The 18110-nt window shown below is 32.2% G+C and overlaps 1 protein-coding gene across 1 annotated transcript in view; it reads left to right on the top strand.

Annotated features, from left to right (window-relative positions):
- The window catches only part of LOC130441359 (E3 ubiquitin-protein ligase MIB1), a 785400-nt gene extending 767760 nt beyond the window's left edge, over positions 1–17640 (top strand). Inside the window, exons 9-13 of the mRNA XM_056774999.1 lie at positions 3995–4214; positions 4504–4702; positions 10988–11298; positions 11662–11991; positions 13738–17640. Of these exons, the coding sequence (XP_056630977.1) occupies positions 3995–4214; positions 4504–4702; positions 10988–11298; positions 11662–11991; positions 13738–13878 (1201 nt within the window). The 3' untranslated portion in view covers positions 13879–17640. The remainder of the gene's footprint in view (positions 1–3994; positions 4215–4503; positions 4703–10987; positions 11299–11661; positions 11992–13737) is intronic.
- Positions 17641–18110: the final 470 nt, after the last annotated feature.

Genomic DNA, 18110 nt, shown 5'->3' with positions numbered 1-18110 from the left:
ATAATATCAATTGATCCTAATAACTCATATTTCATGCAATTATAAAGATGGCTTCTGAAGTTTTCGGAACTTTCAATTTATTCTTTATCGTCATCAAAAAGTAAGCAAGGAAAACAGTATGATACATTTTTTGTTATAATTACAAATATTATTGCAAAATATCTTTAGTAAATCTTCTTATATAGTTTTTACCCCTGCTCACACCATTTTTATTTAATAATATTTAGCAATGTCCTTTCTTTTATTTTCAATACTATCAATCCTTCGTATGATTCTTTTGTTATTTATTAAGTTAAAAACAACTTCCATACAGTACACAAACTCTATTATAGTATATTGTTATTCAGTTCAAATCGTCCTAAAGAACTAAACAGCTCGTAAAGTCACGAAAAAAGCTATTTACTCGACTCGTACTACACGTTGCGCTGGTCTGAATGCAGCGAAATGATGATTAGTAATACTGCATGATGAAAAATGTTATTATTAATACATTATGGAATTTATTAATTATAGTTCTTAATTGCGCTTTCTGGTTTTACAGCTCTTGTGCATTAACCGCCCCTGGTCTAATTTAATATAAAACCCTCTAGATAAAGTTTAGAGATGCAGGAATTTAGATGAAGATATATTGATTGAGTAATTTTAAAAATATTAAAAGCTATATTTTTTATCATAAATGTGTGTTAGGTAAGGATTTATTACATGAAAAATGTAATGTCAAGAAAATAACGGCTTATAGAACTGAAAGAAAATCATTTTTTTCTCAATTTTCTACAAAATGGGTTACAGACAATTCGGTTCTATCAATTATTCTTTCTATACTACAATAATTGACTCTATTCTTTTTCTATATAATGATTTCAATTTTCTTGCATCCCATTATTTTCCTTCTACGCTATTTTTTTCTGCGTACTCTGTTTAATATTAATTCACGCCGTCTGGCGTGAAAGTTGCTCTTGAGAGGCTGGAATTCGTTTTTGATGTGATTTTTTGCACAAAATCCAAATTTTGTCACATAACTCATCTATCAGTTTTTAGTAGCGTCTTTTTCCTTTTTAATCATCTGGTGTGTTGAGAACCTTTATTTAACATCCTCATTTTCTTAAATTTTGATCGTCGGCTTCTATCCTCGCTTTAGTAATTCAATCGAAACTTTCATTTCATTGAAATATATACGGCGAATGAATCGCTTATCTATAATTATATCTGTTGTATTGTTATAATTGTAATGTATATTCATCCCTTGTAAGAATAAGTTGCCATATAATTAAATTTGAACTTGAATTTATTTCTGCAAAAATAACAAAATTGGCGCAGTCAGTAGGTTTATCGAAATACCGGAGAGTTATTCAAATAGTAGAATTGACTTTCACATCTTTAACGTTTTAATGCGATCCACCTTTCCGTAGATTAAATATTAAAACAACCCTCCAGTGAATTACCACTATTTTCCAAGGAGTCGGAGAAGATATCCAAAATCAGTTTCGTAATGTAAGCGCCAAATATTCCTCTTTCACTTATTTTTAAATTATAAAATAAGATTCAGGTTTTATTCAATACAATATAATCCATTTATTTTGACTAGTATACCTCTTACTTTCTATGTGCTGAGACAAACATAACAAATTTCAACCTGCTTCGACTTGTCAGTCTTCTATTATAGCAGCATTATAGTGAGATCGTGTTTGTAGGGTTAGTCTTGAAACAAAGATCTTTATATCATGTTCAAAAAGTTCCAAAGTATCTCACGAATATTAAAACCTATTTAAAATGATCAAGTATTAATTTTGAAGACTGTATATAAACTGGTATTAGCTGGAAAAGAGTTTGTTAAGCTCAAAGACTTCCTTTGGCATAAGAAAATATGCAAAATATAAGAAAATTTGCTAGTCCAAACTTAAGATTAAGAACTTAAAATTAGCACAGTTCCGTGTAAAACATTTTAAGGGACGATTTTTAAAAAACAAGAGTGTTTGTTTTAATATGTTTCGACTTTTATTGTAAATGAAAATAAGATCTATGCCTATAACCCTAAGTCAAAAAATCAGAATAGTAGAGAAAAAAGAATTTTGAACAGCTCACATACAATTTTTATTATATTTTTTATTATTAATATTTTTTTAATTCTTTTATCAATATTTATAGATAAAAAAAATTTGAAAATCAAACATTTTGTAGGTAGTTTAAACATTTTAGTAAATATACACTGAACATATGATTCAAAGTAAATTCGACAGATTATTCTAAAATAAGAGTTATTATTAAACTTTGATTAATCTCAAAAATGGTATATAAATCGTGTTTTGTGCCAGGATGTAAAAATACCACGACTAAAACACCTGATAAAGTTTGTTTTATGATGCTGTGTGTGCTTAGGTAAATAAAAATGTTAAATTTTTGCGATTTTCAATTGAATATTTACTTTCTGACATTATTTCATTCTTCCTTTTTGTCCACTTTAGTTTTATTAACACCGTACGACCTCTAAATAGTCTAAATAAATAAAAGTGCTAAAAAAATAAAGGTTTGGTACCATTCTTTATATTGAGAAGTTCACTACAAAGCAGATAAAAGCCATTTCGAAAGAAGCCTTCCAAAAATGCTTTCACTTATGGAATCAACGTTGAGATAAGTATATTGCTAGCCAATGTACTCTGAAGCATTGCAATTGAAATTCTATGTTAACATTTTACTTTGTTTTTAAGAATTTTCCTTATTTTTTAATCTTGTGTTATTATTATTTGAATTTATCTCCAGAAATGTAAACTTATTTGATTTCGTGTACTAATTTGATCGATATATGTTTCCGGAGCAAAATATAGTTATATATTATAATAAGATGAATTTTCGAAAAATTATAAACATTTGATTAAGTTTTTTTTGTGTAGTTAATAAAATTATTGTAGGACCGTTGGTATAAAACGGAAAGGCATAAATTGGAATAACAAATTTTGAGACAATAGTACTTTTCAAACAAAGTTTTATTCACTTGTACACATCATTATTTGATTTGTGGAATAACTAATTACGTAAAAATAGTAATAATCACATTTTCCGTTACCCTTTCACAAAATGTTATATAAAAAGAGTAAGGGATCGTCTTAGAACATCTTAGGCAGCGAAGTCTTTGCCAAAAGAGAGCAACGACCTAAGGGCACGCCTGTTTTATACGATATCCGTATAGATTGATCTTAAGTAGCCGAGAATATATTCGAATATATATTTGGAAGCAGGATGAATATGGAAATTTTAGTACTGCCCGAGGATATCAAAAAGTATGCAAATAAATGGAAAATCAAATCGATGGAAAATCATTATATTTTATTACTTATTTAATAGAAGTTATGAATCGAAAAAACGAAAGTCTTGATAAAATAAATTTTATTTTTATTTTTATACCACAGAATGTATGTATAAAGGCTCGCGTAAACTAGCGATGGCGAAAAAATATTACAAAAATGTAAACAAAGGAACCTAACCAACATATCAAAAAACCGTCATTGGTACGGAGACGATTCTGAGCAATCTGGGGTTTTCCAATCGTGCAGTTACCGTTATACGGTTTCTGTTTTCCCACCGACTTAGGTATCGTTTGGGAACCGTTTCCAGGACGGTCTTTTCGATACTTGGTTGATGGCAAGTACTGTTCCAAGAACGGTTCAGACTAAGGGGTTGGAACAAATCAATATAAAAATTGTTTCTACCGAAGTTTCACCAACCCCTACAATTTTAACTAGCATAAAAGAAATCAACGTCTCAAATTCTAACGTGGATGTTTCAACTGTTGAGGAAAATGTTCAAGTTTGAATATGTATTTTCATTTTAATTGTGATAAATGTGATCAAAATTTGACATATGACAATACTTATGGGACGAGTTTCAATTGCAATTCAAAATAATTGGGTAATATTTGATTGCCACAAAAATGTTAAAATTATCAATATTTAAAAAAAATGCTATGATGAGTAATTGAAATTTTTTTATTGCTTTCCAGTGCTATGAAAATATTGCTAGCAAAATTACCAAGACCATGGATTGTAGATGAAAAAAAAGACGACGGATACACTGCTCTCCATTTAGCAGCTCTAAATAATCATGTGGAAGTAGCCGAACAATTAGTTTTGAGCGGAAAAGCCAACATGGATCTTCAGAATGTCAATTTACAAACTGCACTTCATCTCGCCGTTGAAAGACAACACACTCAGATTGTTAGGGTAAGTAAATTTTAAATTAAATCAACCTTTGCTATGAAGAGATATTTCATTCGGTACAATTACTAAACGAATTTTCCGTTAAATGATGTAAAGCTTTTTATTGTAATGAATTTCATTGCCGTGTAGAACTTTAACAACGTTAACTCAATAATTTAGAAAATAAGACAATTTTCCGAGTTCCATTTCTAATTTTCACTCTTTATCGTTCTGCTAATTTTAAAATTATTGCAAATTAGGAAACGCCCTGGCTTTGGTAATTGTTTTCACTCAACATAATGAAATTTTCTAGCTGTTGGTAAGGGAAGGTGCTAATTTAAATATAGCCGACAAGGACGGAGATACCCCGCTACATGAGGCGTTACGTCATCATACTCTCTCTCAACTGCGTCAACTTCAAGACGTACAAGATGTAGGAAAGCTCCTTATGGGATTAGGGACACAGGGATCCGACAAAAAGTCATCTGCGAGTATTGCTTGTTTCTTGGCAGGTAAAAAACTTTCTTATAAATATAATTAGAAATATATTATAAGGTACAAATAATTATTGGAAAAATTATTTGAATAAGGTATTTTGAGTAGCAAGAACTTTATTGATGATTCTGTAGTAGTCAGCAGAATTGTTCTGGTTATGGTACAAACAGAATTATTATTCAAGGAATTAATCTCTCATCCGAACTAAAATATTAGATAATAAGTACGCAAGTACATATAACCTAATTGCTCATTCTATATAAAAATTATCAGTCTGTTTCGTTATTGACGCCGCGCTTGCACGAAGAAAATTCGGAATATTTTGATTTTTGTTTACAAAAAATTGAATTCAATAAAGATCCGAGAATATTGAAATTGATAGCAAAACCTGACGATATTTTTAAAAATAAAAATAATTATATTATTATTGTTTAATGTGAGGTATTGATATTATTTATTTAAATAGATTATTAGGAACAAAAAATAAATCAATTTTAACAAGTTTAGAAATTGTTTTAGAACATTGAAATTGAAATCAAAATTGAATTGTAGAATGACACTAAAAAACAACGGAACAAAGTGAAGGCGAGTATCTAATATGTATATCTAATGTCAATTTGAAGGTATAAAAAAGTAAGCTTCCTATATATACACTCATCTCCAAAAGTCTTGACCCCCCTTAGTAATTCTTTGCAAGGTTATTTGAATTTGAGGATTTTTTGTTTGCAAATACTTGTTTATCTTATCATACAAATAAAAACAATTACAAAGCAAAAACTTGTATTCGTATAAAAATGAGCAGAATTTTGTAAAATAAATTCGAAAAAAAAAAAACAAAATAAAATAAAAAGAAAAAAATGTGAATACTGAAAATAGCATAACTTAATAACTTTTGTTTCCACCTCTTCTTGTAATTAATTCTCCAACGTGTCTTGGCATGCACAAATTAGCTCATCAATAACATTATTGGCCATATTGTTCCACTCTTCTTGAACAGCTGCAGTTAGGTCCCGGAGAGTTAAAGGGAGGTTTTCTCTATATTGGATATTGCTCTGCCAAGATAATCGCATACATGTTCGATGGGATTCATGTCTGGCGAGTTTGCTGGCCAGTTTAATCTTTGGATATTTCCCTCTTGTAGCATATTCTGTACCCTTGGCACGTGATTTGGTCTGGCATTATTATCTTGAAAAATGAAATTTGCTCCAAATTCTTTGCCAAAGCTTGCACGATTGCTTGGATTATGTTTTGAGTGTATATGGTACCGGTCATTGTTCGCTCAATAAGAATAAGTGGAGTGCGGCGACCATACATTATACCCCCCAAAAGCATAAATGATCCACCTTGATAAGGGACAACGCCTCCTGCGAAAATTAGTCGCTCTCGACTACCTGGGCCTCTCCAAATTCTTTCCCGGCGACTATCACTCTATAGGCTAAATCGTGACTCGTCAGAAAATAAGACGTTGCGCCATCGGAGTAAAAGCCAATTCCGGTGCTCTTCGTCCCATTGGCGACGTACAGCTCTATGTCGAGATAGAAGTATAGGTACCCTTAAAGGTACTCTTGCCCTGAGATTTAAAGAATGTAACCTCCTTCTTATGGTACTTCACGAAATTACTCTTCGGTAGGTATACAAAAAATGACTTCGAAGGGTTGTTACCGTTATTCTTCGGTTTCTTCAAGTGAAATTAGCCATATACTGATTTTCCCTCTCTGAAGTCACTCTAGGTCGACCAGACACCGGCCTCCGTGCAACGCCACCAGTTTCTTGAAAAAGGGCCACTGCCCGCCTTATCGAAGATCGCGGCATATTTAAACGCCTAGCAATCTCATGATTTGAGAAACCCTCTTGGTGTAGGGCCACAATTCTCGCTCGATCAAATTGAGAAATCGGATTTCCTGGCATCTTAGACAAACTTCAACGAATACTTTCTATACACACTACAATTCAAAACTGACTTCTTTTACAAAACTTTCATACGAAAACAAGTTTTTGCTTCCTAATTGCTTTTATTTGTATGATAAGATAAGAAGGTATTTGTAAACAAAAAATGCTGAAATTAAAATAACTATGTGACAAATAAACAAAGGGGGGCAAGACTTTTGGAGATGTGTATATTTTCTAAATTTTCTAAGTACACCATACAATTTGGATTTATAAACTCTTGCGTTCACGCTCGCACTGATGATCTCGTTCGTGTCATGTTACGTTCAAGTTCGAGTTCGCGTTGAAAAACCTTTAATAAAGTTGTTGACTTTCCTTTGTCGCTGTAGATTGAATTCACATTATTTGTAACAATCAGAAATGTTATTTCACGTAGCCACAAAATATTTTTCGTATTTATTATGTCATACAATATATTCATGACCTATTTGATCAATATCGTCAATTGCGTAAAAAAAATTAAGGGGATTTTGAAATTTTGTGCACTCATTATTTAATCAATGTTGCCCTTGCTTCCGTAATTTTTTTTTCAAATATTTTGCTTACGCAACCTTCACTGTATTTATGGTGTCAAAATTTATTAGTAAAGTTAAATTTAGGTGACAATAAATCTTTATCATGCTATATTATTAAAGTTGTGAGAGTTTTTGTTTTATTTTGAAATAAGAAAATAAGATACTATCACTCCAAAGTTCAACTTCGGTTGTCATCAAGTACGAACTCCCGTATTACTATGTTAATAAGTAAGGGCTGTTTAGTTCTCATGGGGAAAGTAGGTAGTTCGAAAACAGGGATCGTCTAACACAAACACACAAATAACAATTATGCAAAGATCACACAAATAATATACAGGGTGATTAAACTGTATTTATGCGATCTCTAATGGGCAAATAATACTTGGTACCACAACCATTGGCGAATGTCATGACAACATCCGTCTGGGCTCGAAGGTATGTGCACAAAAATCTACAAAACGAGACCAGATGAGTTGTAGAGATTTGTTGTTGCGTACAATAAACAAAAGAAGACGAACATAATTAACACCGAGGAAGACAATGATTTGGTAGTTGAGCATCTGAATACAAGCACCACAAAAATTATCAGAAATATAGGTATGAGCCATTCCAATGTTTCTAGGATTCTTATTAAGCATAAGTACCATCCCTAACATATTCAGCTACATCAGTATCTATACGGCAATGGCTTTTACCACAGAAGCTTTTTTATATTAATCGACTAGCAGAGGAAGACTCTTTAAAATTTTTGCTATTAACATAAAATTCTAGTGAGTAGTCATAACTTTCATTATCGCGACACTTTTTCCATACTGTGGACCGTCACCATCGATGGAACATAAATGGACTTGCTGGCTCTTTTTTTATAATCACTTAAAAAGAAGTAAATTCCTAAGATTCTTAAAAGAGACGTTTTAGGATCTCTTGATACATATTCCTTAAAACATCAGAGCAAATATGTTGTTGCAGTTAGTTGGAGCAGTGGTCAATTTTTAGCTGTATGAAATTATCGAAAGTTTCCAAATAGATGAATAGGAAAGGGACGTCCATGCAGTTGGCCAGCCAGACTTATATGGATTTTTTTTTATGAAGGCACGTAAAAAATATAGCGTATAATACTCCAATTCTAATTCGGATCGTATTTGATGCAGTTACACCTAACATTTCAAGAGACGCTAGACTATCATTTGAGCATACAGTTTCGCTCAGATTTATAAAAAATGGTTCTAAATTATATCAGTTATTGTAAAATATATTTTTTGTACTTTATCTGTTTTAATTTTTACTAAAATGTGTCATAGATCACAATTTTGGGTGTATCACACGAATCACCTTGACTAATTAGTATATAAATATATAGTATTAGGGAATAAATAGGACGGGAATTGTGTTCTATTTTGAAAAAACTGGTGGGCACCATTTTCTCTAACCTCGAGTACTAAAAAATATGTGCCGCGAATAAGTTTTGTTAAGTAGTTTTTACCTTTGTTTTTAATTATTTTCAAAAGTTGTGACAATTGTTTCTGTTTGCAACAATATGTCAAAAGGTTTAGAAACTCTTTCATTTTTTATTCGGTAATAGCCTTCTTAATACCATATTAGCCTTCTTAATGTAGGATAATTCCTGGTGGTTATGAGAAGTATTCTTCCAAACTTAAGAAATTTGCCGAAACCTGAACGTGAAAAGTGAGGTGATGATGATATGATAAAAGCAATAATTGCTGTTTGAGAAAGTAGAATGTGCTATTTACAAGCTTGCAAGTCAACCCTGTTTCGACCAACAAAAAAAAATGGTGATCCTGAAATCGTGTCAAAAACAAAATTAAGATGCATACTGATTTTCAACAAAGTTCTAAAAAAGAGCTTATCAAGCACTGCTTGGCTATGGACTTGACTTTTTGTGGATTGACACGAAGAGATGTCTGCAATATAGCTTTGTAACTTGGAAGAAGAAACAATATTCCTAATTCTTTTCCATTGATAAACGGATCAGTAAGCAAAGATTGGCTGTGCACTTTCAGAAAAAGACATCAAGATATTTTAAACTTAAGAAGACCTAGTGGAAATTCCTTTTCTCGAGCTTTGGGGTGCGATAAAGAATCTGTCAATGTCTTTTTCGATATTTTGGAGTAGGAAATGAAGATATCCAATTTAACTGCAGACAGAGTTATTAATTTCGATGAGACTGGACTGTGCATTGTTCAGTCAAAATGTACCCAAGACTTTTCGATGATAGAGAGAAGGCAATAAGGGCTCCTTATTTTTTGCAGAACGAAACTCTTCAGTCACATTTGTTTTGCATAAGCTCAGCCGGGTTTGTTGTTCCATCGTTGCATTTGCATTTCCTAATATTCGATGACCATCATTTAGATAATGTGATAGCTAGAAAACACCATGTTCACCATAATTTTTTACGACCCTAAACGTCAGAGAACATTCAAAATTTATATAAAACAATAATGAGCTCATTAAAAACGTTTTATAGTGAGGAAATTTGTCAGTTTTTGAGAATAAGCAACAGTCCAGTAAATAATTTCGACATTAGTGTAGTTATTGGAAGGAACTATTTGAAAGTCCAAAGCGGAGAAAAGCTGTAATTGGTTTTAGAAAGACCGGCATTTTTCCTTTAAACAGATATATATTAACCAACGAAGATTTCCTGATGTACAGCGGACACATACCCCTCACTTAATTTTGCCAGGTGAAACTCGACCACACTCCAAATATTGATAGAGAAAAAAAGGAGACAAAGGATGGATACCCGGCAAAGATAAAGTAAAAGTATCGATTCCCAATAAGGATGAATTAGAGCAATCATTCTCGCTTGCTAAGACACCTGATTATAAAAATCAGGAGAAAAGGAGATTTACGAAAAAAAAAATAGCCCCTTTGCAGTGGACGAGCCAATAGCTGGTCTAGTGGCGTAAAGTTCAAGCCTACGAAATCCAAAAACTATATAAAGACATCAATTACTCCACTTCTGATGGCTCGAGAAGTGATGAGGTTTCATAACCTGATTCTTCTAGAGATAAAGACAAGCAGCCGTCTGAAAATGGTGAATGTATTTTTTACGTCGCCCTGTTTTCCCAAGACACAAAAGGCGAGGTTAGGATACAGCGTCTTTTATGTAACCTTTGGGCCCACGAACTTCAATACAAAACGCTATTATCCTTATTATCTTACAATTTTGTGGGCTGAAGATAAAAGTGTATTTAATAACTTCAGAGAAAAAAACATTTTTGTTCAGTTATTTATATATCAAAAAATTCATATAACAAATATTGCCAAAAAATAAGAGTCTAACGTGTCTAATGACAAAAATACATAATTTTTGGTAAAGTATTTATAACTGTGATTGATTGATGATAAAAAACTACTATTCAATACATTGAAAACATACAAGATATCCCGTTTGAAGTAATAAAATATTATAGTTTGAATTTGGCCAATGTTATCTTCAATATTCTAACACTCAATTAGGCGGTCCATTAAAAAAATCGTATGTTTGATTTGTCTAACTACTTTTGTATCATCCAGAATAACTGGAAGTAATTTTAAACGCATTAATGTCTATCTGGCTATTAGAAAAAAATTATATATCATCAATATGAAAATAGTTTCGGTAGTTCGGATTTAGAATGGAGCTAAAATAGCACATTTTTTGATGACAAGCATCTGCATTCAGATAAAATAACTTCATAAAAGATTATATTAATGCGAGAAGACGTTTTTGTTGCTACTGTTACATCATAAAAATATAAATACCGTATAGTTAATTACAATATTACAATACCAAAATACAGCATAAAGAACCACTCCCCACTAATTCCAAACTTTCAGGCAACGGAGCTGATTTAACCATCAAGAACAAAAAAGGTCAAACGCCCTTAGACCTCTGCCCCGATCCAAATCTCTGCAAAACTTTAACCAAATGTCACAAAGAAAAACAAAGTGGAGAAATGGAAATGGGATCCCATCAAAACATCCAAAACTCTAACGTGAACTCTACGTTAGAAGAATGTTTGGTTTGTTCTGATGCTAAGAGAGACATATTATTCCAACCGTGTGGTCATGTGACTTGCTGTTCCGCATGCGCACCGAGAGTCAAGAAATGTCTCATTTGTAGGGAATCTGTGAGCACTAGAACTAAGGTATGCGAAAAAATTATCACGTTATCATAAAACATTTCAATTTGTAATTTGAATTAGAATAAAATAAGTTTGTAAGTTGAAATTTTTGGAACCGTTGTTGATATTCATACTGAACACACTGTTTACACTACCACTACACCAACACTGGCGATTACACTGTCACAAGCGCGTTTCAATAACCAATTTATAGACTTCAAAGACTGAAGGTAAATTAAACTTTAGTCGCTGAAGACGATAACTTGGTTATCGAAATACGCGTCATATAATGTAATTGTAAATGTTGTTTAGGTTAGGTTCTGTATAAATAAATTTGTATATAGTTTTTATCGCCTAATTTTGTGCAACATATTTTTTTTTTTGTAGATTGAAGAATGTCTTGTTTGTTCCGATAAGAAATCTTCAGTTTTGTTCAAACCTTGCAATCACATGTGTGCGTGCGAAAGCTGTTCTCAAATTATGAAGAAATGCGTCACTTGCCGCGCCCAGATCGAGCAAATGGTACCAATTTCGGTATGTGCTGGCGGATTAGGTACCATTTCTGAAGTTGAAGCTGACGTAGAAGAAGAAATAAAACCATCAACTAGTGAAACGCCTATAGTTCAAGGGCCTATTATGAATAACGGAGGCAGGGATACTACTGGCACAAACGATATACAGAAATTACAACAACAATTGCAGGATATTAAAGAACAGGTAAGTACTATATCATATATATAACGTAATGTAATTATTACGAAAGATTGAATTCCTCATTCTTTCTAAAAGAAAGCACTCGAACACTCTTAACAAATATTGTGGTTCAATCATTATTATCAATACTTGTTCGTTCGACTTTCTCTAAGAAAATAATTTCTCAAATCAATCGTAACCCAATATATTTATGGATATATTAGGGTACCATATACACCGCGCTCAAAGGATGTATTTTATTTCTTGCTGTGATACTGGGGATCCTCAGTGTTTACAGCTGTTAACCCTACTCATTTCAGAATGTGGAATGGATCTGGCTACCAGAGATCTTAGTCTTCTAGTTCAAACGCTCTCAAGTGTAGTGCTCTGGAGATTCATAGTGTTTCATACTTTGAGAGAATGCGAATAGAGGTTTCGTCACCTACACGACAGAATCTGCACACTGCATTCTCTGCTTAGTATAGAGTCTAGGTGTCCATTGAGACGACAGCACCCTGAGAGGACTCTTATTAGAGTTCGTAGATTGCTCTTGCCTAGGTTGATACATTTAACAGATCTTCTCTGGTTATAGCTTCCCAGGAGTGTCTTTGTCTGTCGGAATCCCTGAAGATTGTCCCATTATCTGCTTTCACACTTATCTACCTTCTTTTCCAGTACTTTTTCTGTTATTCTGTAAATGATACCACAAAAGGGTTCAGATCCTTTGAAGGATTTGCCTGATTCTTAACAGAATTTATTAGCTACTTCGTTTCACTTCACTCCATTATGTCCCGAAATCGATTGCAGGGTAACTTTATTTTTCTTGTCTAGATCATTTAGCTTGTCCAGGAATTTCCATTTTTAGAATATTGGAGCTCGAAGTTCTACTGGCTGCTTGGCTGGTTGATTACCTCCTGTTTACGATAATTCCTTTCTGGATTGAACTGGTTACATATTTCGATTACATAAATTTCTGCTTGTAGAATGCTTGATGTGTTACCCAGGTTTTCAGAGTGTTTGGTTCCAGGCTCGTACATTCCTATTTCACTTCTGTCTGCTGCTTTAGAGCTGTCCGTATACCATTTAATGGCATTTCTGTTTATTTCCATTATGGTATTTTGATCCCAATGAATTTTACAGCTTAGTATTGCTCGAAGCTAAACTTTTTCCCAGATTTTTCCTTGTTAACTTGTTTTCTGAATATTCTGGGTAATGTATTTTCCGCCAGGTAAACCCTGTTACCCCATACTAATTCTATGACGTTTCCTTTTGAAATAATTATGTCGAGTACACTCATCTTTTACAATTTCAATTTTTCAAAATGAATCTGAATTGTTAACTAAATTACACAGACCAAAGAAATGGGGTTGTAAAAACATTCACTCGAATATCTTGTATTTTCTGTACATTTTTTAAGGGATGAAAACTCAAAGATCCATCAATCAAGGAATCAACATTATTGATGACTTTTTTATCAATATTTTCGAATAAGGCACACCAAACAACATTAAAACAGTTATTGAAGAAGTGATTTTTCCATCCATGTTCAATGTTAGTTTATTTCCTTACAAATACATATGGAAGAGAAGATGTTTTGCAAAAAATCTGGAAGAATTTAAAAAACTAAGATTAGGGCCTAACTACATTGAAAGTTAAAAAACTGTCCATTTTAAAGATTGTCATGATCTAATAAAAAGTCTAGAACAAATTATTCAATATAATACTATTCAGCCATCAGACTTAAATATATATGCTTCTGTTTGTTTTCAGACAATGTGTCCAGTATGCCTCGACAGACTGAAGAACATGATCTTCCTTTGCGGTCACGGACTTTGTCAAATGTGTGGTGATCAAATGGCTGAGTGTCCAATATGCAGAAAAGCTGTTGAAAAACGGATTCTTCTCTATTGAGTTGCATCATTAACTAATCTGAAAATTATTTAAAAAAAAAATGAACAAGATGATTATGACAAAAAATATTGACTCGATACATGATCAGGCATTACTCATAGTACTAGTACCTAAATAATAACTATAGTTTCAATATGTAGTAAACTGTAGCATATCTATAATTCTACTTATATCAATTGATTCATTTATCCTCTAAATTTGATATTGACAAAGTTATATTTCTTGCAATTAAAAGCTACAATAAGTTTAAACTGATTTTTTCACATTTAATACTATTTCTACTAACTTCCAAACCCTCACTTGTGACCACTAGTTTATGGTATTGCCATCTTCTTTCAATTCCATTTTCACACAACAAACAACAAACAAGGCAGCTCTTATTTACCATTTTATTATAATAACATCAAGCTATTAGCTGCTTTCTATTTACATTCAAATGAACTAAGACAATCAGGTATGTATCTTATCAAATAATAACGACACTGCTCAGTGGATAAAAGGAACACGTTAAGTAAAAACACCAATTGTTGACACTATGAGAAAGACAAATCATTCAATTCCGCGTTCTACAGAAGTGTTCAAAAAATAAAACGTTTAGGTTATTATTATGAACTGTTAGTTCCAGTTTACACGTATTGGACTTACCAAAATAGTTTTTTCTATTATCACAAACGAATTTTTTCTAGCATGACTTTTTACACCCAATGTTGAAACGTTTGTCTGTTAAAATTCCATATGTTGACATTTGCAGTTTCCAACGTTGACAACAATTTAAATATTGACCCTTCGCTTTCCTGAAGTTATACTCAAGGCCTAAATAAACAAAAGATATTCAGAACATATTAAATTATATTTCAAGAAGGTATGTGATATTTCAGAAAAGAAGGTAAGTCAATTTTTCGTATACCTACCTAATTAACTTAAATTAAAGAGGAACGGACACAGAAACAAGGAACACAAATTTATCGGGATTGCCCCTGTACTATCTGGGCTTGGGCAGTTCGTTGCTGACCGATAGGAGATGATTCCCGTTGCTCGAAGGCTTAAAAACCGTCCTCAGTCTGTTGCAGGGAAGAAGTGGTGTTACTTCAGCATTATCTCCAGAATCAATTTTGACAACCAGGCAAAAGCATTCTGTTTCACGTTTTTTTTTAAGCAACACAGCCAGAACCATGTCTCCTTCATTAATTCATCCAATTTCTTCCTCGTTATCTCACAACGTCCTACTTCTTTCACGGTGGTAGTTTTCTCAGCAACACATAGTTGTAGACTTTGTTTTGTCTGGTCGAATAGACTGTTTGAATGTACGCTTAACTTAACTTAACCATGGTTTTTATTGAAATTTAAGGCATTAATGTTTTACGCATTCTTCCTTATGTTATTCATAAAACAGAGGATGTGAAATGATCATTTTTACTCAAAATATTTCACTTAAAAGTCTAAATTTGTCGACTTACCTTACAGAGTGATATAGGACATTTAGAAATTAAAGTGTCAACAATTGGTGTTTTCAACCTAATGTGACTCAATATTCTCAATAAGATTATTTTCATCAATGACTGTTTGCAATTATTTAGTAATGTGTACTTATTTGCTTATTTTATGACAAAATCTGACAACGAGATGTCCTCAACCTCACTTTTAATCTGAGCTTGCAAAACTCACTGAAGCACAAGGTCTCAAACTTGTGCAGATTGCTGGTAAAACTCATTTTGGTCTCACTTGTGAGATTGAAAAGGAACGTGCATTGAACCGAGTTACGACGTCACAAATGAGAACAATCTGAATTTTGGTGTAAATGGAAAGCAGCTTTAGTATAAAGGAGTGCATAGATGAAAAATTCTTATTTTAACAGCTCACATATAGAAAGTTTCTAGACAATAACGAATTATATAATACTGAATGCAATGTTTACTACCACTACAACAATACTGTTAACATAGTTATGAATTATAGTAAATTATTTACCTACCTGAAACAGTATAGTTTTGTGAGTATTTATTTAGTGGTAATACAGAGTGTGTTCAGAATGATTATCACCACTGGTTCCAACTTAGTAACGAAATATATTCTCTTAGGGCCATTTGCACCGACAAAACAATAAACTCGGCTTTTCAATTACCCACGCTTTTGTCAGAAATTCATTTACGTCCCCAATTAAGCTCCGCTTTTATTATCTTAAGCCATGTTTATTTTAAACCATTAATAGTGGAGGCTTAAGCTTAGCTTTGCTGTCTCCTAACCTCATTTTATGACACACGATATTGTTTTTGCTATATAAAAATGAATTTTTAGGATATCTTGGAAGATGATCTCGATTTATTGGAAATTATCAATTATGGATTTCCTAGACTGTTATATTTTTGAACTAACCCATTCGAAGAAATGTATGATTTAGCATTTTTTAAAAGATTTAGGCTGTATACTAATACAGATCAACATATTCTTACTTTTATTCTTGCATGCTTACATTGTCAGTAATTTATTTTCAATTGTACGTTTATATTTCGATATTATGTTCAATAATATAACTTTTTCATCGTGTGAAAAGTTCGCACCTCGCGGCTTCCTTTGTCTAACACTCATCATTGACAAAATATTGAAAATAATTTAGATTCAGGATACTGACTATATGAATCAACAAGACACAACAAATGAACATTTAAGTAAACAAACTATTAGAAATTCAGTACAGTCTTCAGTTAAAATGATATTAATGTGAGACAATTGACCTAAATATTCAAATTTTACTTCAGTTTCCCATAATTGGTACTAGAGAGGAAGAAGAAGAAATGTTTACTAAAGCCCACTAACTTATAGATCGGTGCGATTGGTCAACAAGATGAGTCCTCCTTAAATAATTAGACGGCCTTATAAAAGCTTGACTCATGTGTTAATCGGTGCAAACGGCGCTTAATTTGTCTTACAATAAAATGTGCTCCTTTTATAGTTTTCTGTTCAAGCATTTTTATGGTCATTATTTTGACGTGAAAGTGCCTTATTGCTGATCTATATTGGACACAAGGTCTCCCTCAAAGTAATATTAAACTTCAGTTACATCAACATCAGATTTTATCCTACCCAATTATCGAGAAGCTTTACATACAACTCATATCTTTGAAGTTGTGCAATTTTGCGATAAAAACTTTCTCACTACATTGAGAAAGTACTTGGGTACATATTAGCTTAGTTCGCGGGTCTGAATCCAACTCAGTTTAGGCACCGATCGCATGTGCACTTTCAAAATTGTCGGTCGCCTACCACCCCGCGAACGACATGCAATTGGTCCTAAAGTGATAGGAATTCGATTAAATTTTACTCATTTTACGGAATGTACCGTCGAGGTTTCTCAGTTTTAGAAAAAAGTATGCTAGATATTAGTGTATGTTCCACATTTCTATTACTTTGAATATGATGAAAAATAGTTAGTACAATTACTTTGCTTTCCACGAATCATCTTTAAAATTTGAATGTTTTCAAAGCTCTGTAATTTTCACGAAAGATTCATAATTTTTAATAGAAAAATCAAAGTATATACCATTAAGTTTTAATAAGACAACAGTTGAGAATTTGAAAATGTGAATATGTTTTTGGTATTTATCCAATTAAGTCTTGATTTTCTATTTATTTGTGGAACCACTTGTTAATTTTTAATCACAGTCATGTAAATGTGTAATGTTATTCAGATACAATATTTATATATTGTATATATTATAAATTTAAGATAATTTTGTTTAGATATTATATTTAACTTCTTTGTAATTGCTCTATATTTTGTTTATGTAATTTGGAATTAAATAAAGTTCGAATTTTTAAAAGTTTGTTATTTTCTTTATGATTGATTAGTAACACACAAGAATAGCTTAAAAATGGGAATTGTTGGAATTTATGATTTTTAAATTGACTTGACTATTTTCCCAATGACAATATAGTCCCAATATTATCATACCATCATTATTTTCCTTTTTAATTTGTTCTTAATTGTATAAAATGATTATTAAAGACTGCAAAATAAGCTAGCGAAATTCAAATTTACTATACACCTCATCATTGGTCGTGACATCAATATCTGGATTTATTGAGGTGCAAACAGGGTGTTGGTTGTCTTCCGATCAAAAATCCTATTTATTTTTGTGTTTCTGAAGAGTTTTTTAGATTTTGATTATTCTGGCATTCATGACGACTCTATATTTTATATCTAATCAAGATTTTAGATTGGCTGAGGTCAAAGG

Source organism: Diorhabda sublineata, chromosome 3 (assembly GCF_026230105.1).
Source record: "Diorhabda sublineata isolate icDioSubl1.1 chromosome 3, icDioSubl1.1, whole genome shotgun sequence".
Lineage (NCBI taxonomy): Eukaryota > Metazoa > Arthropoda > Insecta > Coleoptera > Chrysomelidae > Diorhabda > Diorhabda sublineata.
This window is presented reverse-complemented; position numbering and strand designations above follow the sequence as displayed.